At 43.5% G+C, this 27,225-nt stretch overlaps 1 protein-coding gene across 1 annotated transcript in view; it reads left to right on the top strand.

The window, feature by feature from the left end:
- Nucleotides 1-26,149, top strand: part of CMIP (c-Maf inducing protein) — a 123,271-nt gene extending 97,122 nt beyond the window's left edge. The window contains exons 8-21 of the mRNA XM_052685880.1: nt 1,383-1,486; nt 2,050-2,154; nt 2,923-3,276; nt 11,045-11,110; nt 12,078-12,104; nt 12,583-12,631; nt 13,827-13,934; nt 15,674-15,790; nt 17,094-17,234; nt 18,075-18,122; nt 18,890-19,036; nt 20,534-20,639; nt 21,622-21,692; nt 24,159-26,149. Coding sequence (XP_052541840.1) covers nt 1,383-1,486; nt 2,050-2,154; nt 2,923-3,276; nt 11,045-11,110; nt 12,078-12,104; nt 12,583-12,631; nt 13,827-13,934; nt 15,674-15,790; nt 17,094-17,234; nt 18,075-18,122; nt 18,890-19,036; nt 20,534-20,639; nt 21,622-21,692; nt 24,159-24,212 — 1,497 coding nt within the window. The 3' untranslated portion in view covers nt 24,213-26,149. The remainder of the gene's footprint in view (nt 1-1,382; nt 1,487-2,049; nt 2,155-2,922; nt 3,277-11,044; nt 11,111-12,077; nt 12,105-12,582; nt 12,632-13,826; nt 13,935-15,673; nt 15,791-17,093; nt 17,235-18,074; nt 18,123-18,889; nt 19,037-20,533; nt 20,640-21,621; nt 21,693-24,158) is intronic.
- The last annotated feature ends 1,076 nt before the right edge of the window (nt 26,150-27,225 follow it).

The following is a 27,225-nucleotide window of genomic DNA, read 5'->3' as shown; positions in this document are numbered from 1 at the left end:
TTTGGAGGTATTTTATTTTAGAGCTTCCAGCAATGACATCCTCTTTGCAATCTCCTGGGCTTTTGTTCCAATTTCAGTTATAGGGCACTTACGGGGTTGCAAATATTCGTACACTGTAACTGCATGAGCTATCGTGTAAGGAGTTCCCATGAAGTTAAATGGCACCAGGGGAGGTATGAAGTCTGTGTGATCTCGTGCTGTGGAACCAAGTGCATTTGCACTGCCAGGAGGAGCTGTTAGATATTCAGTGGATTTAATTATAATACCAACTGTGAAATCACTGACAGTCCTTTTCGTGTGTGAAGTTACCACGTATCCATTCAGCAGTGGCAAAGAGCGACATGGAGATTTGAAGGGATCACTGTTCTGTCTAGGCTTGCACTCACATTTTTGGTAATTTTCTCTAGTTGTAAAACCTATCAGATGTTATGCTCTAGAAGTCCCTGAAAGCAAGATAAGTAACAGAAGCTGTCGGCACTTTGGAAGCATGTCTTCTCTTTCACAGAGCCCTGGCATGTTAACAAAGGTGCCATTTAGTTTTTCGTGTTGACTCCTCTTCCCCATCCAGGTGCTGGAGGGAAAACTAGGAGGTATGCAGTGGGTCCTGCTCAACACTTAGAAATTCAGTTCTGCAGCTCTGTAAAACCTATATCATAAGGTTGCACCTGCAAAAATGTGAGGAAATGTGCTGAGGAATAGCACTTATCAGACAGCAGATTGTACTCCTTTCACATCTCAAAATAGCATGGAAGGTGAGGAGACGTGAGATTTCAGTTAGCAGGTGCCTTGCTGACGGCAGGACTGAAAGCAAGCAACTGTTGAGCTCACCTGTCAAATTCATGTTGTACCTAAGGTAGAGATCCCTAGAGAGAGAACTGATCTGCGTTTTATACTTAATCACTTAAAGGTCATGTGTCAAACAAGATTCTCACTTAAAACAGAATAGACAGTATGTCAAATATTGAAGTAAAAATGCATACATAAGTTGCCTTTCTAAGAAACTCCCCACAGCCTTCTGTTCTCCGAGCTAGAGCTCAGCTCCCTCAATCTGTCTTCATAGGAGAGGTGCTTCAGCCCTTTGATCATCTTTGTGGCCCTTCTCTGGACCTGCTTCATCAGGTTCACATCCCTCCTGTTTTGGTGGCCCTGGGCTTGGGCTCAGTACTCCGAAGATCTGAGTGGAAAGAAAATTGCAAAGCATGCCATTATTAGGGAGCAGCGCATTACTTCAGCGTGCAGTGGTACTGTGCTCCTGAAGCTGTCAGCATAGCAACAGAGTGAATTCAGTTGTGTTTGAATGGATTTCTTTTGAAAACCCACAATTTCAATGTACATTGCAAGCATGTTTCACCGTCTTCACTGAGTCTCTCCTTTTTGGACAGGATTTTGGGAAATGCCCTCGATTGCGTCTGTTTACTCAGGAGTACATTCTGGCTTTGAATGAGCTGAATGCTGGAATGGAGGTGGTGAAGAAGTTTATTCATAGGTTAGTTACATTTAATGTTACGCTGTATTTTCCAGTCCTGTCTGCATGCTTATTTCCATTACTTCTCCCAACCCCGCTCATCTCTGTGCTTACCTGTGAGTAGCTGGTTCAGTACTGGCAAACAGCAGATAAGTGAGAGGTGTCCATACGGAAATGTTGCTGAAAACTTTATTTTAGCTTATTCTCAAATATATGAGAATATATGGGGTTTTCTGACTGTATACACACTGGAGGTGAATGGACACCACTGTATGTACATTTCCATTATACATTGTGACTCAAAGCCTTTATAGAGAAATTCCCATCAACTTTAGACCCCATAATGCTCAGTCATGTGAGCTTTCAGAGGAACTGCAGAGATACCACATTGAATGAACTGAAGAAGCAACTCGGCCTTCGTCTGAAGTAGACTATTTGATGTCGATTTACAATGTTAAAATAACTCTCTTATGACCTTCCTTATGATTCCCAAGACTGCCTATTCCAGCACCTCCTTCTGTCTGACTCTTTTTGCCTACAGAAATCTTCATTGCAGTGATGTCATCTTGGCTTTTGTTTTTCAGCATGCACGGTCCAACGGGACAATGCCCCCATCCTAGAGTTCTGCCAAATCTTGTAGCTGTCTGCTTAGCAGCCATTTATTCATGTTACGAAGAGTTTATCAACAGGTCAGTATGAATTTTCAGCTCACCCTGTATTTCTCACTTTCAAATCCTTGGCATCAGAGAGTTTTCATTCAGGCTGTAAACAAGGTTGCTGTGAGCATGGGTGTGTGGGAGCATGTCTTCATTCTCACTCCACCCATTGCTAGAAGGGGTTGTGTGTAAATCCCTGCATATCCACAGCTTTGAACCTGAGCTGGTTTCATGATACTGTCTCCATTATTGTGGAAAATCTGATTCCTGACTTACCACAAGATAGGTGCTGCAGCTCCTGACACACGAGCCAATTTCCAGTAGACACGAAGGGTTCCTGTCTGCTGTGTTTCCTGTTTGTTTATGGCTATCTGACTTTCCTCATGGTAGAGCACGGACAGGGGCTGCGTAGTGTCCAACAGAAATTCCAGACACGAGGGCTGCAGACAAGTGTCTGGGCATGCACTGTAGCCAGATACATACTTGGGCATGGATCCTGTTACAGCTTTGCTCAACTTCGATGGGAAAGTTCACCTTTATACTAAACTGGCATGTCCACTGGACTAATGAAAAGCTGAAATCTTTGTAGCATAGGGGCTGCAGAGTAGTGCTGTTACAGCATTTTACTATTTATAGTTGATTTCAATAATCCAGTCACGAAGGAGAAAGCAGTATGGTGGGCTAGGGTGAAAAGCAGTGGGAAATTGCGACAGATCTTGGTTTCTCCGTGTTTCTCTCTCTGTTCCACTCTTCACTGTTATGTCTGGCTATTGAAATTATTTGTTTATTTTTAAAATTCAGTCGAGACAATTCGCCAAGCCTGAAGGAAATTCGGAATGGCTGCCAGCAGCAATGTGACCGAAAGCCTAATCTCCCCCTCCGCCTTCTTCACACGAGTCCTGACCTGGTCTCTCAGGAGGCTACCTTGACTGAATCCCGGCTCAAGCCAGTCATTGTCACTTCAAATGAGATCCATGTGGAAGTGGAGCACAACAACAAGGCTAATCAGAAGATGACAGCCAACGTGGGCAATGACAGCGAGCCCAACCTGATTGACTGCTTGATGGTCAGTCCCACCTGCAGCACCATGAGCATTGAGCTGAGCGCCCAGGCAGACAGGATCCTTGGCTGCTATGTGGAAATACTCAAGATGCTGTGAGTAACTATTTTAAACAGCTTTTTGAACAGTGTCATCTTAGCAATGGGGGAGCTTTTCCCACAGGCCTCTCTTCTTCAACATCTGTGGCCAGCAAGCACACGGTTATAAATCTAACTCCAGCACTGGCGTCTAGCCTCTGAAAGAGACATCTGGCACTGCCAATACATTCTAAAAATAGCATTAGGAAGATGAAAAGGGAAAGCTTATTTGTACAGTGAGCCTCACGCATGTTACAGAAGACAGGACGTTGTTGCCAGTGGTTTCTGTTTTGTTCTTAGCTGCCAAAATAAAAGATCCATTTATCTCCTCCAGGGCTCTTGGGATTGCCCAAGACAAAGCTCAAAAATGTAGACCCATGTTAGGCATGTGGCTTGTGCAGCAATATGCAGCACTGCTGCCTTGGCTTCTTCAGGAGCTGGATGAGGACAGTATTTGTCATTTAGGTATTCTCCTTGCATGTTTGTAGAATTTTTATGGCCTGCTCAAATTTACTTCTGTTATAATAGATCCTCTGTTTGTTGTTCGATTGCTTTGGTACAGCAAACCTGTATAATGAACGAGTGCTCAAATAACCTTTACTGTATGATGGCTTCATAGTTTCCTGGGAGGCAAATCTTCTGAATATGTTCAAGAGGAATGTAAAATACAAAGTTCTCTGGGAAACGCTTGCTTATCTCCTGGATAAATAAATAAATGAAAGAAGGAGTAACACAGAAAGTGGACTGCAGAATAGAAGCTTGTAATAGAACATATGTTCATGCAGGAAAACAACCTGAAACAGTTTTGTTGGCTTTGACATACAGCTTTCCTACTGTGTTGCAGTATGTCTGTAGGCAAACACTAATGATTTTTAAACAATGAAAGGCTTAATGAAGTAATAGTTGCTTTTTTTTTATTTTAATATTACACAACAGTGGGTAAAATTCAGACTCCTCTGTAAACTGTATTTAACTACAGTGTAGTCAAGTGCTAGCCTGGGTGCACATTCTCCAGGAACTGCATGAAGTCCAAATGCCGTAATGAAGGATTTTGTGAAAGTTTTTTTTCCCCACATTTTCAGTATTTTCAGAATATTTAACACCAATTTTAATGTAATTACTTCACTCACCGTTGAGCTGTCCTGCAAATACAATTGTAAGGACAAACAGAGTTGGAGACAGGACAAATGAATCCAAGGTACCGTTCCCATTAGGTTCTTGAGCAGGAGGCTGCTGAAGGATAATTTTTGTTTCCTTACCCTATTCTCTACCTTCAGGAATGTTAGCATTTAGAATTGCAGGGCATCTGTCTTTCCTCCATCTAATGGTTTCTAAGTCTTCATGCACTGAGACCCAGGTGCTGCATTAAACATGTTGTGTATTTATTCCTGTCCCCATGACTCTAGATGTTTTCCATAAACACTGTGAACCCTTTCAGTCCTGATGCTGGCTTGGATGCTGACTCATTAAGCACTGACGGTTTTGGTTTCATCACGCAGCTGACACACACTTACAAACACATTTGCGAACAGGCATGTTTGTCCTCACAGTCTCTCTAAATTTTCAAAGTTTGATATGCCAGCTCTCCATTCCCATATTACTTCCTGCACCAAGAACTCTGTATTTCATTCTGTACCTTAAAACAATTTTTAATCAGTTTTTATTTTTTTCATTTTCACGATCACAATTGATGCAACTTCCCTTAGACTGCCTTGCTGGAACCCACACCCTGCTTAAGAAATCACAACCTGTGAAAATACAAGGCAGTGTCTAAGCCAGCACCACAGCTGGTATATATTGTCACACAGCTCACAGTTCCACTGATTTGGGTTCCATTCCATTCCTGTTCGTCCTTGGATTTATTTTTTATTTTTGGTCCCAAAAACATTCATGCACAAATGAGTTCCATTCGTGGTTCTGCTGCTAGCTTACTGGGAGGTCTTAGATGAGTTGCTTTTTTCATGTGCATCATTTTCTTTATTTGTAATATAATGGTAAACTAAATAAAGCATTGGAAAAGCACTGTAGAAGGGCTAGTACTTACTGACAGAAGTGCTGGACAGTCCTGTTACGATGCTGATCTTTTTGCATGCCCAAGCTCTTCTTGAACAAAGCCTTTCTGAGGTACTAAACACTGTTACTGTACTTTGAAAAATGGAGAATTTGAAGAAAGGGAGTTGAAGATCATGCCAATAGGAAGAAAACATTCATTATGAAAATAACAGCTATCCAGAAGCTGAGCTCTCAGCGGGCAGCCACTAAAATAATGTTCTTATTAATAACAGTGGTAAGCCAAACATAAATAAGTTGCTTAGCATTGAATTTAATTGTTCTTTTAGGTGTCTGACTCAATATCATCATTAAAACAAGAGAGTCACCAACAATGGTATTCTTTTTTGCATAATTAACTTAGGGCAGCAGGGAGTAATTTATTTAGGCAGATTTTAATTATTGAAAGTCTAGCAAATGAGAATTCTTAACAGTTTTCTTCAGCAGAGGACTTTTTATTGTTCACCTAACGCCTACGTGATACATACTTTTGAATAAAAAGCTTCTAATAGTGATTAAAATGTAACAGCAATTATTTAATAGCCACTGTAAGGCCTCACTTTTTGCACAGAAGACTAAATGTGCAGATTAGAGAGAGTTTGGCTGTATTCACAGCACTAGAAATATCTTTGAACCTTTTGTAATATGGTTGAGTAACAATACACAACTATTGCATACTACAGGAAAACGTGAAATCATGGATTGAGAGATGTTGGCAAAGGAAGGGCAGTCTTTAGTGGAATATAGTATTTTCGTCCTGCACTCAGAAGTAGATCAAACTCCTGTGTCAATATCCCCTAATGCAGTCTGGATTCTGATAAGGTTATTGATGCCAGCCTGAATGCTACGGTCTTAAATTGGTGCTTAGAAAATGCACTAAATTAATTGAAATCTTTCCGTGCATCATATTGAATCTGGGGATCTGAGAGCTGCTTAGCATTGCCCAGCTCCTTACTTGAATGCTAATCTGTCTATGCATTAGGGAATTTCGTGTACAGTCGAACTTAGGCTTGAACATCACATCTGTGGTTAGAAAAATTTGTGGTAAGCAAGGCTGTGTGTCCTCTTCTATGGAGTGAATAGCATCAAAACCTGATGTGGTCCGAAGAGCTCCAGATGGCACTTGGTGCTGTACCTAACAGAGGGCCCGTGGGGCTGTATGCCTGCCCCAGCCCTGAGCTCAGCCCCGTGCAGTGTGATTCAGAGGAGCTGGACCCAGGGGCACATGTGTTGGAGGACTTGGCCATCTTTTTACTGCCAGGTAACAAAGAAGTTGCCTAAAAGATGTTTGATCTTGCCAAGCCTCTTGATCTAGAGAAACAAGCTATTTCTGTGTAGTTGCTCCTTGTCTCCTTATTGTGCTCTAAAAACGAAGAGGATTTGGGGCTTACCGTCTCTGGGCGGTAAGACTGCCAGCCTTCCAAATGCAAGTCTCTGCCGGAGCTTCCCCTGCCTTCCCCACATTCCCCAATAGGTCAGGGGCATGCTCTGCATATCCCAAGAGGATTCTCTTGTGTCATGTTTATCAGGGTTGCCCCGGGCTGCTAATATGTTTTGGATTGTTTGTGCCGCACATGACATATGGGCAGGTTTTCATTTTGGTGAAAGGTGATCCCTGGCAAGGAAAATGTATTATGTCGACAGGCCGATAGCAACGATGGCCCGAAGGCGAAATCACTGTGGAGGGGGATTAGGCCATGACAGGTTGGCCAAGGCTGCGGGCTGTCCCTTCAGAAGGGCTGTTTGTAAGCCCGGTCATGGGGTTTGAGCTCTGTGCAACTTGGCACCCATTGAGGGGCTGTAATGGGACTTTGTTCTCCAAGCCCTCCCCGTATCTCCGTGCTCCATCCCCTCCTGTGCAGCCTTAGGGCCAGGCTTCTCAGCTGGGGCAAACGGTGGCCCTCCCTCACTGCTTCCAACACCTCTGCTATGTGCCAGAGCTCTGAATGGGCCGAAAAGAAGACAAAAGAGGCAGCTGTCTGAAATGAAAGGAGAAGTCAGATGAGATGAGCACAGACAGAAAGAAAGTGTTTTTGAAAAGGGAATAGGTGGGAGGAGGAGAAACACCGTAGGCTTTTAATAAGTAGTTTAGTTTTATTCTTGTGCTGTGTTTGTTTCATGTTTCCTAGCATAGATTGAAGGGATTACAGGTTGTGTAGATTTTTTCTTCAGGTCCCACTCATGTGACCAAGTTGTGTGTTTTTCACAAGAGACAGATTTCTTCCTTTCTTCTGCTAGGAAGATACGCAGTGGTTGGTTCTCTCAGGCTTTGCTCTGCAAATGGATGCAGCACGTAACTCCCAGCTCTCATCAGGGTGATGCTTTCCAATTCTGTCAGCAGCGTTGGTCTATTACAAAGCAGCTTTTTTTCTGCTTGTTGCAATTTCCTTTGAAGAGCAGCCAGGAAAAATTGATTGGTTCCCATTATTACTAATCACGGTTCTTCAGATTGCTCAGGGAGGAATTTTAGTGGTGTAACACTTAAACTGAGATGTCGCAGGAGCTAAGCCTCAAAGTGCATCTCAGGAGAGATTGGTGGATGCTTTATTTCATGTGATGTGAAACACCTTGAGCACCTTCTGAATTTTCTCATGCAACCTTTTGACATTTGGGTCTCTCCTGCTCAAAATTCTGCCCATGAAGTTCCTTGCACTACACGGAACAAAAAAAACCTGTCATTTTTGAAGGGAAGTCAGGTGCAGTTTTAGGAGGAATATTCAAACGATAACGATAATAATAGAATGGGTTCATTAGATTTGTCAGTTCTTTGAGGACACAGACTCAGGAGCTGAAGTCCATTCCCAAGAGAGCATCATCTTAGAGGAGCTAGCTCAGCACCTCTGCAAGTGTTTCGTGACATTCACTTTACACAGGCAAAGTGGGAAAAATGGTTCCATGTAATGAAGCCCTGCCTCGCCTCGGGCTGCTTGGAGGCACCAAACAAAATTGGTCATCTTCACAGTTTGTTTAGCATCTAATGATAGTTGGACCAGATGATCTTAGTGGTCTTTTCCAACCTTAATGATTCAGTAATTTAAGTGGGTAATGGGGGTTTTTGCCTCTGCAAAGAACTGTGTGATTCAGCAGTCAGTGCTCGCTGCAGGTAGGTGTAATTCAGAGTTACTCCTAATTTAAACCAGAGGACAAAATTTTTGAAGGAGGAGAAAATTAGGCTCAAATAGCTTTTAGACCAACTGGCATGGGCATGAAGTTTCTTTTTTTGGATTACTGTAGCTTGACATGCGTTATGCTTTGGTCCCTCCAATGCTAAAGATAACATGAGGAAAATAAACAAGTTGTATTTATCAGGGGACATAGCCAAGACTCTCAGTTGTTATTTGTTTAGTGTTTTGAGAAGAACCAGCACTAAGATTTTTGCCTTGCAGTGCCTCCTCATCTGCTGGCCTGACTGCCTTAAAGCTCCAGCCTTGTCCCTAAACTCATTTCTGGTCATTTAACCAGTGCAGCTGCAGGAAGAGACAACCCCTTAACTCAGCACGATGTTGTGGTTCTTACATAGCCTGTTGGCAGAGGAGTTTCAGGAGGAGGGTGGGAAATTACATGCTAAAATTGTCTGAGAAAGCACCTGTGAAAAGGGCAGGGCTGTTTGCTACAGATAGCTACGGAAAGGCAAATGGCATGGGAAATAAAAGTGCACGCACTGAACGCAGAACTTCTGTAGAGTAGTGAGAACAAAAAGCTAACTCATCTCACAGTGCTTTTGTACAGCACTCATCTCCTCTTTAATATAATAAGCTACTACCAGATCCTAGTTGTTCTTCTGAATTGGTTACTTGCATGAGATATTATATATTTTTGTAACCTGGAGTCATACCACTCTTGGGCAAGCGATAATTGCTCCTCTGATTGACTTTTTAAATGCCAGTTATTCCTTCAAATAAAATCTCTCTGTACATTGCTTCATAAGAATTAGAATGCTCAGGCACATAAATTGTCTCTGTGTCCATGAACATGCCTTGGTGAACTGTCCAACTTCACGTCTATTAACCTGCTCTAGTTTATGGAAATCACTGTTTCATGTCATTCAAAAAGTGATGAGACTTTTGGAAATGCATCCATCTAGAACCTTCTCTTTGCAAAAAATGCATCATTTTGGAATGGTTCCTGTGCATATGTTGTCTGTTTGTAATGTTATCAGTTGTACCGTCCATTTGAGAACATTACGCTTCGTTCCTTCCTAAAGAAATATCATACTTCTGTGCCAAGTTTGCAGCAAGCTGCAGCCAATAAGCTAGCTTTTGAAACTGAAATCCAAAGGGTAACAGCAGTGAGAGGAGACTGTAGGATCTACTTAACTATCTTCTACAGCCATTCCAAAGTATTTCATCCCAAGAGATGACATGCTGCCAGGTCGCTCCACACTGCCCAGTGTGTGCTGTAAAACTGGATGTTCTCTTTGCCCTATGTCAGGCAAGCATCCTCTTAGGGATCTCCTCCTAGAAGGGCAGTCCTGTATATTGAAAGCAGATAGTAATAAATAATACACAGCTGGCAGCTATGGCACTAACGCACCAGAGACATCCCTTTTGAGGTCCTTTGGCCTGAGCCCTCTGCAGTGGTTATCCCCGTCTGTCCTCTTGCACTCTTAATTTTGGCAGTGCTTCCTTCTCTAATATCCTCTCAGCCGAGCAAAGGTCTCTGTCCTGTTTAAACTGACCTGTTCCCTTGTGCCGTGTTTCCTCTCCTCTCCTCTCCTCTCCTCTCCTCTCCTCTCCTCTCCTCTCCTCTCCTCTCCTCTCCTCTCCTCTCCTCTCCTCTCCTCTCCTCTCCTCTCCTCTCCTCTCCTCTCCTCTCCTCTCCTCTCCTCTCCTCTCCTCTCCTCTCCTCTCCTCTCCTCTCCTCTCCTCTCCTCTCCTCTCCTCTCCTCTCCTCTCCTCTCCTCTCCTCTCCTCTCCTCTCCTCTCCTCTCCTCTCCTCTCCTCTCCTCTCCTCTCCCTCTCCTCTCCCCTCCCCTCCCCTCCCCTCCCCTCCCCTCCCCTCCCCTCCCCTCCCCTCCCCTCCCCTCCCCTCCCCTCCCCTCCCCTCCCCTCCCCTCCCTCTTCCTGTTCTCCCAAGCTCTGGTTCCTGTTACAGAATTGCTGCCCATTTTTTCTTGCGTATTGCTGTGCAGGAATATAGTAACAGTAACTGTTTTTGAAGCAGGAGGAGAAAAAGGTTAATGAGTTGTGAATGTGCACAGCAATCTTTAGAAAAGTTCTGAGTGAAAGCATACAAAAGCAAGTAGTACCAGATGTATGTCATGTCATTATTTTATAAATCAGACCGTAAAATTGTATTTGGTATGTGTAGGTTAAAAATGAGGGATTATCTTTGTTTCCACAACTGGACTTATGCCTTCTAGCAAAAGAAAATAAATTCCAATTAAATGCAGAGCAGAGCTGTAAATAGCAATGGCCTGGTAATTGCTGCACCAACTTAGATGAAAGTATTACTTAGCGATTAAATGTCAACAGGTTTCATAAACAGCAAATGTCTTTAAGTTGACATAAAGAAGACCTCTCTGGAGGTCATTGTAAATACCAGATTTATTGTGCCTCAGTGGAGAATGTGCTGAAAATGGAAAGGGCAGTGTCACTGCGGATCTTTGGAGCAGTGTCTCACTACAGCAGAAGAGCTGTTAGTGCCTGCAGTAAGATAGTTTTTATTCCTCAAACCAACTGTTGACAAACCATATTCCATACATGCTATCTTATTGAGAAAAATGTTCCTTTTTCAGGTCAGACTATGATGACTGGAGACCAGCCCTGGCCAGCTTGCTTCAACCTATCCCATTTCCCAAGGAGTAAGTTTGTTCTGTCTTAGCATTTACTTGATTATTTGCATTCCTGTTGTTTTATAGTGCAACATAGTGTAAAACATGATGATAAGAAGAACTTTGTGCCCCAAGTATAAGTTTAGATTATAGAGTTGAATTTACTGATATAGAGATACTTGAAGTCTTCCCCATCCTCATTTCTTTAAGAGGAACCTGAAGAGCAAAATGGTTAACAGGCAAGGAAGAAAGGAGAGCGGGTGAGGAGAGCTAAGTGAGAGGTGTAGTAGAGGAAGATGCTTTACTGGTGTGACAGAGACTTGTATCATTTATACTTAGAATTATGTGAAGAAGCTACCCTATGGATCAGCCTGGCTCCCTCAGAAACCTGTTAATGAGCAGTTGTGTTCATAAAATGCAGACCTCCACGGACAAACATTACAACCTATAATTGTACAATTTGCTGGCTTATCACATCCCCTAATGACCTAATGTCTTGAATCAGAGAAGTCTAATCCTCTGTGCCAGGTTACCTGGGCTACAGCAAGAGCTTGGAAGTAGGCAACAGAGGCATGATTTACCTAAGTAAAATTTGAGCCCTGGGAGAGCTGTAAGCCACACCATGAGCAAAACACCTCATAGAATGACCATTACTTGTTTTCCTGATGTATGATGTTAATTAGGTGTGACCATACCTTAATTGCAGTGCAGTTTGAGTATTCATCTGGCTGTTGGAGGTAGCCAAAATTCTGTTTATAATTATGTGGCTGTTTTGCTAGTCTTTTGTTTGATTCCATCTGACCCTGAGGTCCCTCAGATGCTTTACCTGATATTTTTTTTAAAGATTATTCTTTTTGCCTTTTGTGTTGTGTTGTGTTTGTGTCTAGTAAGTCCATTTATTATCTGGAATGAACTGAAAAGTGTGTTGTGTTTTGTTTTGTTTTGTTTTCCCCCTTCCTCTTCCCAAATTCTCATACCTATCTGTTTTAAATTTCAGGGCACTTGCACACGAGAAATTCACAAAGTAAGTTGATGCTTGTTTGTTTTGTTAAGGGGAGCAATTATTTAAAAAACTTGTTCTAGTCAATAGCAGTAGTGATGTATTATTCAATATTGTATCTCTGAGGTTTGTTATCTGTGTGGTGCTGTGAGCATGTTCTGTTAGCAATAAAAAGATGTACTTTTCTTTGTAATTTACTGTGACAGCAGGAGCCCAAGGTCTAAAGGCACTGGATTCTGATAGAATTTACAAACCAGTTTGTCACTGCACATCTCTGAAAGCTTTTCTAGACTGTTTTGAATAGACTCTCTTCTTAGTGATCACTTTCAGACTTCATATTTCCTTCTGTGGAAGCAGCTTGACTTTTATCTCTCTAAAGTACATGAATATATATTGTGTAAAGAGTAATCCAAGGGAGCTGTGACACTTGTGTGAATACTGCAAGCAACAGCTGCCTGTACTTGTCCTTTTACGTTTCTTTTTTCTTTTTTTTCTCTTGTAGAGAGCTGAAATACGTGATTCAGAGATTTGCAGAAGACCCAAGGCAAGAAGTAAGTTTATTGCCCGTTTGCCCAGAGCATTAATTGGAAGGATCTCGTTCAGAAGGTCCTTCCTTAAGAGGTCTGTTTCTAAATGTACACTGTCTGCAAATGACCGTAATTCGCGTAAATCAGCAGGAGAAAGAGGGTAGGAGGCACGTTACTGGGATGGCTGTGTAGCTGTAGCCTCTCGGTGGCTGACTGCTTCCTAGCTACATATGTAACTTGTTTAACGTGAGCAGCTTTGGCTGAATCAGAGGGAACCTCTCATCTGCATTCATTTTTGGTGTCAGCACAAAAGAGAGAAAGCTCGCCTGAACGGTGGGTGAGGAGCCTACATTGTCGTCATGGCCCAGACTCAACGTGTTCAGTGTTTCAGCTTTTGTGAGCAATAGTCACCTGTGTTGGATAACAAAGACCTTCTTGTTTTAGACTGACATCAGGATTTCATCTCTATTGTTGCATACCCAAGTGAGGGTGCGTGGACCTTACCCCCACCTCCTCAAAAATTAGAATGTAATTTCTGTGTCCCTTCAGGGAAAAAAAAAAGGGAAGAAAGCTTCATGGTGATACTTCTGTTAGAATGTGAGAGTAGATATAGTAATCATTCTAGTGGGCCAAATTTAGACAAATGATTGTACACCAGTTTATATGTACCAGTTCTTCTGTGCAACTTCCACCTTACGTATTCCTGTTGAGTTTTCTGTGTTGGCTTCCTTCATCCTGACTCTAATAAGTCTTATTACAGCAGGAGAAATGAGAACTGTACATGATTGGAATGAGCAAGCCATCCGCCACTGCATTCAGTATTTGTATCACGTCAGAAGTGTAGACACATGCTAGGAGAACAGGGGCAGAATGGCAGAAGCTCAGAAATCTAGGCTGCTTTTTTTTTTTTTCTTTTTTGTTGCATTTTTATTCCCAAGTAAAAGGAGCTGTTCTAGATTAGACCCATTTTGTGTTTGATTCCTGTACAGCAAATAAAAAAGGGCATGCGATTAGCAGTGGCATAGCTTCCCCCCTTCTTTGTAGTGGAAAGAAAGGGTTTCTGTGTGTGAAGACTTCCTAACGTGTAAATTGTAATATTAACCATGAAACTTCCAGTAGACCCCAGGTAGGCAGGGTTACCTCTATTGGTGCAGTGTGGGAGACACTGGTGATTACTGACAGGGTCTGTAACCTTCCCAATGTCTTTGCTTTTTGGCAGGTCCACTCATGTTTGCTGAGTGTGCGGGCTGGCAAAGATGGTTGGTTCCAGCTCTACAGCCCTGGAGGAGTGGCATGTGATGATGATGGAGAGCTCTTTGCCAGTATGGTACGTGTCTGCAATAACATGGGCTTAGAAACTTGTTTGCAGTAAGTAGGTAATGCGTAGCTGGCAACAAAAAGTTTTACTTGCATTTAAAAATATATATGTATAACTCATACTGAACATTTTAGGACATGCCTGTTCTCTTAAATTCAGATTGACCTGTGAAAGAGTGGGCAAAGACTGTTCACAGAAGGGTTCATCTGTTTTCACTTTTCTTGTTATGTTTGCAAAAAAAAAAGATATATATATATATGTCCAGAACTATATCATTTATCCTGAGAGCTTTTGTGGTCCATGATATTTATAAGCATCAGGAGGTGGTGTGCATGAGAAAGCACAATGCTAACATACATTAATATGCAGTATTCTGTGCCTTTTGCAGAGATGCTGATAAATACTTAAAGAGCTGCTAATGACTAATCATAAAATCCAAAAAACATCCTGTTCTGAGATGGGCTTTATATTAATCTTAGCATCAGTATTTTCCATCACTTAAGAAAGCCTCCAAAAATCTTAATGCTAATGACTGCATAAAGTAAAATCTTTCTTAGCTTGAAGCTCACTTCCTTAAAGGTGTTCTTCTAAAGGCCTTCTTGGTAATGCTGGTAGTGCAGCCATAAGGAAGAGGAGTTGTGTGATAACACTTGATCTTCTTTAGAATTGACCTCATCATGGAATGATGGATTGAACATAGCCCAGGCAACACTGTGGACCAAGGAACATGATTTACAAGCTTTTTGTAGTGGGGTTCTGGTATTCTACATGGTGGACTTCTTAGTGCCCAGGTCACTAGAAACTACACATTATGTTCTGCCAGCAAGCTGGTGAATCAGCCACCTGGGCCATAAAATGAAACTTTCAGCTGGGAACCCAAAATCTTCTGAAATTAATCTCTAGGGTTTTTAAATGGGAAAGAACATTGCCATCCTCCTGTGAGATGAGACTTCGATTGGTATGAGTAGCTTTGCATTTCAGCTATGGATGTCACTGTGCGATATCTTCCATTCTATCTGGTGCCAGGAGAGTGTCTGCAGAACACTTCTGTCTGCTAGGAGTCTTCCTGAGGAGTTTTCTCAGCATGTCTTTCCTTTCAGGGCAAATAAAGCAAAAGGGAAAGGAAGACAGTGGCCCAGGTAGAGCAAATGAAGTTCTGACTTACAGGAACATAAGGTTGAGGATTGCTGGATTTTCACTGGGCACTTCTTCCTTTCCTCACCAGTTCCGTTTTCTTCACTTTGAGAGATGATTTTCTCCGTCACCACTCCTTACCCAAGGCTAGTGCTCAGCCTGCAGATTGCCAGCACCATTTTTACATACAGCCCTTACAACCCTTGATTTCCAGCTGGCATTTCCAGAGAAACTGAGCTGCAAACAGCAAGGAAAACAAATTCTCCTGTGCTTCCCCTGGAGCTGGGGTCATTGTGTTGCTAGGGATGGGATGGGGACAGTTGCACAGCTGCTCCGATATTTCCTGCAGAGATTTTATCAGGCTGTCAGCTGGGCTGCTTTGCAGAGGAAAGCTACCCATTCCCTCCCATCATTCCAGGCATTACCTTGTTCAAAAACTGACTTCTAGTCAGCTATACAGCTACAAAGAAACTGCAGCCCTAATAACAGTGGAGACCTCCTTTTCTTTATTTGTCACAAGTACTTCTGTTTGTTTGAGTGCATAACAGTGTTCATTCTAGATATGTGTTTCTTAGGCTTACACTTCTAATTTAAGCTATTTGTTTCTCAAATAGGTTCATATTCTAATGGGATCTTGCTATAAAACAAAGAAGTTTCTGCTTTCACTGGCTGAAAATAAATTAGGACCTTGCATGCTGCTGGCCTTGAGGGGTAACCAGACGATGGTAGAGGTAAGCCCGTAACATACGTAATCATACAGTTTATGAGCAGCATTAAGATTCAGTTTCACACTGCCTTCTCCAGAATTAGATCCCATGGAACTAGAGAAGCTGAGTTCAAGTCTGTCGTATCAAACACCAGTAGCAGGCAGTTGTGTTGTGAAATATTGTTGCTGTGCAGATATGTGTGAATTACATGAGAGGTGAGTGCAAGAATTTTTGGACAAAGGGATCGTTTGCTGTAACCCACTTGGAGGGACAGTGATGGGAAATAAATGGCAATGAATGCACAGGCTGCAGCAGGGGATCAGAATTCAGAGCAGTGAGACTTTCTGTGACTAAATGCTCAATGCTTGTCCTGCCACCTGCAGAATCAGCACTGAAAGAAAGTGCATTTATCAAAAGTATTTACTTGTATTTTCAGTGTTTAGGACATGTTATTTTTCTTGCATTAATAGCAAATACTATTTTTTGCATTCCTTCAGAGAAGTTTTTTAATAAATGCCAAAGGGAAATTGAAATTGATTAACTGAGTGGAAGAAGTCACAATGTTTTGCAATTTAATGTTACTTATCTTCATTAAAAAGTACCTGCAATTAAAATGGAAAGCTTTTATTGCCTCCATAGCTTCAATGACATAAGTAGCTGAAAATGAAGGGCAGCATGGAGAGTACAGGCTGTGTCCCACTGTAGCATCTGCTGGGGTCTGCCTTGCTTCTGAGGCATCAGGCACAGTCCCAGTGATGGAGGATGTCTGGCTGCAACATTCAGCTCCCCGTGCCATTTTCACTCAGCCTCTCAAACCTCTCCCCATCGTATGTTGGGTGCACTCCACATGCACTTTGTTGGTACATAAAGCCCAGCTCTTAGGGGCAGAAAATCCAGCACTTGGCTGGCTGCTTGGCTCTACTGCTCATGCCTAATATCCCAAATCTGCTACTCAGCAGTCCAGCCAGTGTAGCTGGGAAATACCGAATCGATTGTACCTGTTCTGATGAGGGCTGTGGCATGAAGCCATCTTCCAGCACTGATGCAAAGTAATTGCTCCTCTTGGTCAGAAGGAATGAGCACTAATGGAAGCCAGGATAGATAGGGTGACTTTCAGAGACTGGAGGTCATTCTTTACAATAAAAAAATGTGTTTCTTGTACTGGGAAGTCAGTAAATGTTAAGATCTCCCCCAGTCTAGCCTCTATAATGCATCCTCTAAAAACATACCCAGTAATTTAAACTGGCATGCCCAGGTGAATTAGAATATTTGGAAAAAAATGAATGCAAGCACTGCAGTGACTGCTCTTCTTTCATTCTGCTGCTAGATTCTGTGTTTGATGCTGGAATACAACATCATCGATAATAATGACACCCAGCTCCAGATCATCTCTACTCTGGAAAGCACAGACGTGGGAAAGAGAATGTATGAACAGCTGTGTGACAGGCAGAGGGAGTTAAAAGAGCTGGTATGTCACCCTGCATGCAGTATTGCCATAGCACACTGTGGTCTGTACTCGCCAGAAATGGAGGTACAAAAGAAAGACAAGCAGGGTGTGAAATTCCTGGTTAACAACAGGATGGGAGCAGTGTTCAGGGGATCCCATTGTGAATGTATATGCTGTGTGATATTTGCTGAAGTATCTGATCCCATACTAGGTTTCTGAGTGATAATCAGGAAGCTGCTTGGAATCTGTGTGAAATAAAAGGGGTGAAATCTTGCTGTCTTAAAATCTTATAAGTCAGCTTGTCAAATTCTGCCACCTTTTGACATGCGAGTAGCAAATGGTCCTAGTGCTGGCTAGCATTTCTTAATGCTTCGACATTCGGAACATTTCTCTGAGGTCTAGTTCACATCACAAATTTTTCCTGATTTTAAAGATGGGGTCCACAGGCAGTAGATAAATCTGCTCTCGTTAGCACTTCATCTGCAAATATACCCGTGGTCTTCCTCTTCCTTTTTTCTTACTTGTATTTCTCCTCTTGGACCCCCTGCTTTCAGCCTGTAAAGAATGTGTTTTTTATAGTGAAGTAAATGATTTTATCAGCTGCACAGTCAGAGGCTGAAGCAGAGATGCTGACCCATGGCATGAAGACCACTGGCTGTGGTTAGTTGTGGTCCCCGGGGAGGCATCCGGCACACACAGGAAAAGTCTGTTGGTGCAGAAAAAGCAGGGAAGGGGTGGAAGGGCTGGCAGGGGGCTTTGAAATCAGAGCAGGGTTCATTCTAGGGAAAAACTCCCTCTGCTTCAGTTGGTCTGAAATGTAATTTGGCAATCTCTTTGACCAAAATATCTTCTCTCTTGCAGCAAAGAAAAGGTGGTCCCACGAGGTTAACACTGCCATCAAAGTCCACAGTAAGTTAATCTTGCCAATAAAAAAAAACAAGCTTTGTCTTTCCATATTTAAACACTTGATTTATGTTTGCCATGTGGCACAGTGGTTTTGGTCAGTGAAGAGAGGAGCCCTTCCACTTGCTCTGTCAACATGACTGGGGTTTACATGAGCAAGGGCACATTGCTGTTCTTGCAGCAGCGTGCAATGCCAGTACAAGCAGCAGGTCGTCAGGTTTACAGTGGTGCACAGGCTTGGAATGTGTAATTCAATCAAAATATAGGTCTGAGAACCAGATTTTGCATTTAAAAAAGCAGACTTAATAATGTGCACTTCTACATTTTACACACTGACTTCTGCTGAAAGAGGTCCATCTCTGGTGCAGTTTAAGGGCATTGTAAACCCAGAGCAGCATCACTGAAACCCAGGTAGCGTATCAGAGCCCAGTGTGGGTCTAGGATGTGCAGTGACATCTGCATTAATCTGAGAAGCTCATCTTTGGGGTTAGTTCTGAAACTCATGCCTTGGTGTCTCGTAAGGATACGCACTCCAAGAAGATTTCTGTCCTACTGTCTGGATGCATTTTTCCCAGGGTGTGTGAAGCAATGCTGCCACAAGAGCCCAGCTGCTTGCCAACAAACAGAAACTTCTCTGTGTGGTTCTCTGTTGCTGTAAACAAGTGGTGGAACTGTGCAATCCGTGCTGGTTAGCAGGAGCAGCGACACCACTGCAGATGGTTGCAGGCTGAGGAGTTGATAATCTTGCTCATCAATCTGATGTTTGCTTTCAGGATGCAGACCTGGCCCGCTTGCTAAGCTCGGGATCTTTTGGAAATTTGGAAAATCTCAGCCTGGCCTTTACCAATGTAACAAGTGCTTGTGCTGAGCACCTCATTAAACTGCCTTCACTCAAGCAGCTGAACCTGTGGTCAACCCAGGTAAGTGCTTTGCAGACTGAAACTCAGAGCAGGAACCCGTGCTGATTAATTCTGAGATTTCACGTTACGTCAGCATGAGACAAATGTGTGAAGAGGTTTGCTTGGAATGAGTTTGCCTTCATGCTGTTTTTACAGGGCCTATAAAAAATGGTCTGCCTTATCCCCAGGGTTCATTTTTTTGTAATTTTTATTTTAAATTTTAATTCAGTTTTAATTATTAAAGGATTGCATTTGTCTGGGTTTGGAAGCACCAGTTTGGCATTGTTGGAACTGCGTAGTTCACAGTACGTCTACTGCTGTTTGTTTGTTAGAGAAGAGTTTATGCTTTCACCCATTCAGGACACACAAAAAAAAAACCAGCACAAAAAAAGATCACTGTGCAGCTTAACTGGTCAAGCAAAGCAGACAGGCTGTGCGTTGTAGGTAGTGAATGGCCCTGAATGCTGGTCAACTAAAATTTCCTCAAAAACAGCAAGAAAATAAACTCAAATAATGCATAAATATAAGGAAACTGTAATGAGAATGTAGTTATTCTGTAAGCAAAAACAGGGCTGCTTAACTGAATAAATCATTGAGCAGTTAATGGAAAGAGTTTTTAAAGTAAATTTGTTCTTCTGCAATTCCCTGCTGGTTTTGGTCTCTGAGATCTCCCCTCAAGAGTTTTTCCCCGTTTTCTATTAGCACCTATTTGTAGTGCTTACTGAAAATATGAATGTTCCCAGTGCAGCCACAACAGGCAGTACTTTTTTTTCACTGAAATGTCATGTAAATATCTTGCCTTGTTTTCCTAACTATTTTTATACCTCAGAAATTTCCCCTTTTTGTCTGAGGAGTAAGAAGCAGAATCTGATTCCTTGCAAGTTTCCAGACTATCTTGTATCTGTCTCCTCTGGATTTGTCCCAGCAGTGTAACTTCTGCATCTGAAAACAGTGTGATTTCGCTTGGCGCAGAGCTGCGTTTTGTGTGATAAAAAAGAGCTGAGATTCCATTTTACTTTGTGATATCCTGGTTTCCATTAATCGAGAATTTAGAACCAGCAGAAACGAAGTGGGTCAATAGAACAATTACTAATCAATAGGACATTGTTCTTGAGACCAAAATAACTAATTAATACCACTTGCCTCTTATGCTTTTTGTGATGTGGTTGGGAGCTGGCTGGGACTGCCATAGCCATCTTGTATAGCCTGGGAGGGAAGGAGCCCTCTCATACAAAGTCCTGACTTCTAAGGCACTGCTCTAATTAAGTGGTGTCCTGTGGTTAAGCACTGGGTAGCCAGTAAGCAGACCTGTATTCAAACCCACAACAATTATCTGCAACCGTGCACAAGTTAATTTTTCTATTCCCCATCCACAAAATACGAATAAAACTACCTGCTTGCTCTCATGTTGCTGGAGATTCCGGTAAACAACCTGAGCTCAGCCCCGGTTCTGAGTGTGCGTTGTCTGCGCAATGATGTCTGTGCACTGTTTGAACACAACTTTGCTTGCCCCTGCAGTTCGGAGACGCAGGGCTGCGGCTCCTGTCTGAACACCTCACGATGCTGCAAGTGCTCAACCTGTGCGAGACGCCTGTCACGGATGCTGGGCTGCTGGCCCTTAGTTGTAAGTGACCAAAGCGAGCCGAAAGCCACGTGGGTGCAGGGGAATTCACGTGGTTCAGACAGCAGCTTTAGTTCTTGGCTGCAGGCAAGGAAAGGAGCGCTGTCGTCTGAGCCTGCTGTGGTGCTTTGTGGTTTTATTTTTTCTGTCCCAGAGTGTACTCTCCCTCTTGCCTCCAGCTGTATTGATGTCATTTGTCTCCATCTCGCAACATGACCTGTGCCCTGGGACTTCCCAGCCATTTTCACACTCCCTGCTCCAGGCAGGAGCCACAGACCATCTTTTTAATGAGTTTAGCGACTGTGTGCGGCAGGTTCCACATCTCTGACATGTTTTGCTCCTTCTTTCTGAGGAAGAGGCTCAGGCTGTTCTCATGTGGTTTAATATCAGAGCTAAGTAGGGCAAGGCAGACTGGGGTTGTCTGAGCAACATTCAGGATTCCCCTCTGTACCAAATGCTGCGTCATGTGCCAGAATAAGACTCTTTCCTATGTCCAGCAGTGAATTATAAACCTCTCCTACTGGGTTTAAAGGGCTCCTTTAATAGGCTTGATCTTACACAGACATGCCAGACAGGCCAGTAGTTAAAGCTCCTCTTAGGAAACTATTCTGCTAAGTATTGGAGCCCAAAATGGAAGTAGGTCGGGGGGAGAAGGGCTGCTGGACCAGCGTGCCCCCTGTGCACAACAAGAAGAGCACTGAGAACTGCTCAGAATAATGTGCAGGAAACTGATGATGAGAAGTTCCTTGAACTCCTTTGAAGTCAGCAGACTAAAGCATATGCTTAATAGCCCTTCCTAAGTAGCGACTTTTTCCTGGATGAGGGCCCAAGCAGCTGCTTATCCATTTGTAGTTCTATATTTTACACTATTCAGCTTTTTCTGAGACACACAGTCATGTTTTGTTTATGCTTTGGCCTACTGTAAAACTGATATTTTAAGAAAAGGCAGCATGATTCCTGAATACCTGTGTATTTTCTCTTTTAGCCATGAAGAGCCTGTGTAGTTTAAACATGAACAGCACCAAACTTTCAGCAGATACCTATGAAGATCTCAAGGTATTTCTGACTTCTATCTGCTAAAGATGAGCAGTGGCTTGCCCGGGAGACTTGGCAAGCGTGTGTTGGTAGTGCCTAGCACAGAGAGCACTGGGCTGATGGCATGGGTGGCCATCATCTGAAGAGGAAGGAGTGGATTATTTTGGGGGGATAACGACTGAGAGCTGCGTCCTGAGGTTGCTGGCTATGATGGACTCGGGGAGTGCTTAGTCTGTTGAGTCAATGAGTACTATGGAGAACAGGGAGCAAAAGCCAAGTTCTTTTTTTTGCCAGAGCTATAAATTTTAATAAGTAAGAGCATAATGGTTGTTTCCAATGGGGATGCATAAAGAGGGAAATCTGGTGCACACCTCCAAAGTCATCTTCTACACTATGAGCAGGAACAGAAGTAATGTTGATGAGCGGCACTGCGAAGCTTTGATTCACAGTGCAAAGAGGGAATGAAAGACATTGGGGAAGGTGCAAGTTAATCTTGACACCTCTTGGGCTGGAACCGTGCTTTAAACAGAAACATCTGCACAAGTGCCTGTTCCTTTGGGTGTGAGATGTAAGAAGTCTGGTGTTATCATTTGTACCATGAATTTACAACTGCTTCAGTGAGATGGTAAAGAACGAGAACAGCTGTGGGAGGGGAACAGCCCCAGGTGGTTTCAGGCAAAGACTGACTGAGATGTGTTGGCTTTCATGACTTCCCATGGACTTTTTCTTCACTCTGGTGTTACATGAGTCACGTCTCTTACCTTACCAACCTGAGTGCTCAAGATGAAACTCTAAATTATATTGTCTTGTGTGTTGAAACCTGAGATTGTGCCAGGTTTACTCAAAAAGGTCACAGCCTTGGGTCGAGCTTCAGACTTGTGGCAAGTCCTGAAACTGCTCTGCTTTCAAAATTCACTGCAAATGTATATCTTCAATTCTGGCTGTGGAGCCTGGTTTTCTTCAGAAACTCAGTTGCAACGTTGCTAGCACTGATTTTTCAAGATGAAGTGTTCAAAACTTGTGTCACAATTGTATATGCAAAGAAATCCTTGGAATTAACAGCTGGCTTGCAGATGGGTTCACACAATGGAGCTTGTATCGGGCGCCAAGCTTTTGCAGACAATCAGGGTCAGTGCTGCATTTGGTCCAGGGCTGTGGAGGGAAGTCTACTGAAAGGCTGGCCCAGCCCTAGCCTGCTTCTGAGCCCCTCTGCTGCTCACTTGAGGCTGAAGCTCACATTTTCCAAACTGCTTCCCTTTGCTCTGATACTGCATGACCCAGTCCTCAGCAGCAGTGAAAGAAAGTGACTGCCAGGGCAGACAGCAAAGCCAACAAGGAGCAAAGCCCGGACAATTGCACAGATTTAACGAAGCTGAGAGAACAGGCGCGTGTCACATTTCCCCCCACACCCTTCTTTCACTGAGGTGAATATTGGTGGTTATTGGGAGTGTTGCGCGTGCTCAAAGGGAGGGAAATAGCTTTTCTCCCTGGGCCGTGTGCTTACAGGTCTGTTGAGAACAAGTTGGCCTTCAAAGAACGCATTTTCGATACAAATCTTCCCTTCTTCTCCCTTTGGTCTGTGGGAGCACCGGGGCACGAGCCGGGGTTGACATTTCCTCCCTGCCCCACCACACACACTGCACACACAGACACCCCCGTATGTACCAGGCGGGCTGAAACAGACAATAAATAAACACCCACCGCTGAAGTCATTATTGCCTAACTGAAAAATTATTTGCTGGCAGTGTCTGTAGGATTATGACTAGCTCTTATCAAAATACGTGCGCACATAAATCATGGGGTGAGGTAATAATGACTCCTGGAAACTTCCAACTCCTCAATTATGCCCCAGCCTAATTAAACGTGTTTGGTTTTGGAGACTTAGCTGTATGGATCTGGACAGGAAGCAAGGAAGCGGCACCAGCATGTAGGAGGAAAACAAACAGCCAGTGGCCACCCAGCAGAGAGCCTGAGTGCTCTGGAGGTGTGGAAGGGAGACCATGGTGTACTCGTGACAGGACAAAACGGCTTTGAACTGGGACGGGGGATATTTAGTTGAGGTGTAGGGAAGACATTCTTTACTCGGGGCAGCGAGATGTTTGCACTGCCCAGAGTGATGTCTGCCCATCCCTGGAGGTGCCCACGGCTGTGGATGGGCCCCGGGCAGCCTGAGCTGGTGGTTATCAACCAGCCCATGGCAGCGGTTGGAACTGGGAGATCTTTAAGGTCCCTTCTTCGAGCCTAAGCCATTCTGTGACTCCGTGGCACCAAAAATTGTTAGCGTTTGTGTAACAAACAGAGGGAGGAATCAGGCAGTGATGCAGCACGGAGCATGGCTGTGCGCTTTGGGTCTGCTGCAGTCACAGCTGCAGCTGAGTGCTTGTAGTAGAAATAGGGGCTGGGCTCTGCTCACTGCTGCTGTTGTAGCAGAGCTGGAATCCTGAGCACACGTTATTAACTCTGACTTTCTCCTCTTGCCCCACACAGGCCAAACTGCCCAACCTGAAAGAAGTGGACGTTCGTTACACCGAAGCCTGGTGAACTCTGCCTGCCTCCGACTCTCTTTTGCTTCTGATGGGAAGGAAAAGATTTTTAAAACAAACAAAAGAAAAAACAAACCAGAGAAATAACTTTTTGGTTAATTCCTGTAGAGCGGCTGAGCGCTGGGACGTGGTGGGAAGGTCGTGGTGTGAGGTGGAGGAGTTGTGTGTGTCGGGACATAGCAGGCCTGGACCCGAATCCTTGCAGCTTTGTGATTTCGGAATCAGCATTATTTAAATTGAAAAGGAGAAAATCTTTAAAAAAAAAAAAAAAAAAAAAAGAATTAAAAAAAAAAAGAAAGAAAAATAAAAGGACTTTGTAGCAGCAGCAAAGAGGATTATAAAGAGGAAAAAAAAAAAACACCTTTGTGGATTTTATTTGCCTTTGTGTTTTATGCCGTGTGGAGAAAAAAAATATATATATTCATTTGTCATTATTTACCTGGGTTTCCTTGGCTGGCACCCATCCAGCCCAAACTCCTCTGTGACCAATTTTGCTCCAGAAAAATCAAACTTAACAAAAATCTCCAGAGAAGAAAACCAAACGCGATCTGATTTCCAGCCCCTCGCCCCGTGTCCTCACAGTTGTTATGCAAAGTAATTTTGTTGTACATAAGATTTACATAATGCACCTATTTAAGAAAATGGTTCACAAATAACAGGTCTGGGACCTGTCTTTTATTTATGAATTGTTAATTCTTTTACCCTTTTTTGCGTATAGTACTGTATAAACTAGTTTGCTGTCTTGTTGTTATTATTATTTTTTTTAAAGGAAGCGTCCTTGAAGAATTGCCTTTTAGTAACGCAGACTGTATTATAGCCCCTCTGTCACCACATCCATCGCTTGTCTTTTTGATTTCCAAATGTTATCAAACAGGAAGGAAGGTGCCCACCTAGAGGATGCTGTCGGGAGGGGCACAGGGATTAATAGAGTCAGCTTTCCTTCCCAGGTCCGCACCGCTCTCTTTAGTCTCTTCAACCCCGTCAGATTTACACGCGGGCAGTGGGGAAAAACCCCGCCGTTCCTTTTGCCGCTGGGGGACTCGCAGGACTCTGCTGACTTGACAGAACTCCGTCGTTTTCTGTTTGCGTCCAGTATTTCAAAACGAGGAGAAAACAAAGCTCTCCCTCCGTGCTGAGCAGCAGCGTTTCGCTCCGACGCTTTCCCCTCTCCTCCTGCGCTCAGCTCCGCGTGCTCCCATCGCGCGGCGCCACGTGGACCCACAGCTCCGACCCCTCTGCAGGTGGGACGGCCAAACCTTTGGGATTTGCCTTCCGGTTCCTTAGAAGATGATTTGATTTGATTTTTTTTTAATGGGGGTTTCTTTTATAACGACGCTGTTGACTTTTGGTTTTGTTTTGTTTTTTTTGTTTTGTTTTGGTTTTTGGTTTTTTTTTTCATACTGAGCCTTGGTTGTACAGAGCTGCTTATTTAAAAAAGAAAAAAAAAAATCCCAAACACAGGTTTTTCCTCTGTTTAACACCTTTGTTTTATTCTTCAGCACCTCAAGGTTTCACATACAGCCAATGTAATTTTTTATATATAAATATATATATATTTAATCTTATTCAATGGAAGCCAAGCTTTTTTTTTTTAATTTTGTTGCTATGTAGATGATGGCCCTTACCCAAAACTTACGTTGTTTTCCTTTTGTTTTTTTTTTTCCTTTTTTAAACAAATGAAACAAAAATTGAGTCTTAACTCACGTAGTGTCCCAGGTTGGTTTTTTTTTTGCCCTTCAAATCCCAAACTGTACGCAGATACAGCATGGGGAGAAAGAAGAAAAAAAGTATCTATAAAAAGGAAGAAAAATGACGCCAACGTTTTCCTTAGCACTGTTGCTTTTACCAATGGTTTACTACTACTGTTCTGTAGCTGTGTACAAAGAGATGTGAAATAATTTCAGGCAAAAATAAACTGTAAGCGACTATCTTTTAGCTGCGTGCTTTGTGCTTTCTTTGAAGGAAGATCTCCAGCCCGGCGCCGTGGGGATGCAGCAGGAGCCCAAGGACAGCATCGCACTGATACGTATTTTTGGACTGCAGAGATGCTGAGGTGTGTTTTGGGACAGTGTCCCCGTGGGGAGATGTGCTGCACTTGCATTGCCTGTTGGCCATGGTGCACAAAGTCCAGCTGCAGTGTCCCAGCTCTGCTGCAGTCCTTGGGACAGTTAGCAAACTCTTTGAGCTCTTAGGTTCCACTTGGAGCTCTTGGGACTGGTTTCATGAGCAATCTATGTTACGTGGTCCATATTGTCATCCATGTTTCTGTGTTTCCAGACAAGGTAAGAAGTGCTCACCCCTTGATAGAGAGAATCAACTGTGCCTTTAGCCTTCCCTCTGAAGTGCTGCTCTGCCATAGCTGAGGCAGTTGAGGCAGATGATCGTTCTGCTGTTCACATGGTAAAGGCTGGAGCGTCTCTCCTATGAAGTTAAGCTCACAGATGCCCATCCCTGGAGGCATTGGAGGCTGGGCTGGATGGGCCCTGTGCAGCCTGGTGGTGGGGCAGGCAGTCCACGGTGCAGGGCTGGAACTGGGTGGGCTTGCCCAAGCCATTCTGTGCTTCTCTGATGTCTGTGTCTGACTTCTGACTTGAAGTGATCATTACTCTGCCCTGCCAGGTGCCTTTGGCATCCAGCCAGCCCCAAATGCTGAGCACTTCATTAGGAATTTCTAATGATGGCATCGGACAAGGGGTTCTCATATTAGTCACAAAATGTGAGCATTAGAGGTGGTATAATAGGAGATGCTGCGTCTCAGCTTGTGCTCAGAAAGGTTTGTCTGAGTTCTATAGTAGAACGCCTGGGCTTGTGGGGCACCCTGGCAGTTCCTCCTGGATAATGATACCTTTCTGCCTTCCTTTCAGCTGTAGCTTGTTGAAAATAGGGGCCATTAAAAGCTGCTCAATTTCATTTGGGAGGTTACTGCAGCGCATCTTCCTGGGGACTGTGAGTACCGGGGCTTTCGCTTTCAACCCAAACTACCACGGTGGCTTTGATGCAAGTCCAAAGTG

Source organism: Tympanuchus pallidicinctus, unplaced genomic scaffold (genome assembly GCF_026119805.1).
Source record: "Tympanuchus pallidicinctus isolate F22 unplaced genomic scaffold, pur_lepc_1.0 scaffold22, whole genome shotgun sequence".
Lineage (NCBI taxonomy): Eukaryota > Metazoa > Chordata > Aves > Galliformes > Phasianidae > Tympanuchus > Tympanuchus pallidicinctus.
This window is presented reverse-complemented; position numbering and strand designations above follow the sequence as displayed.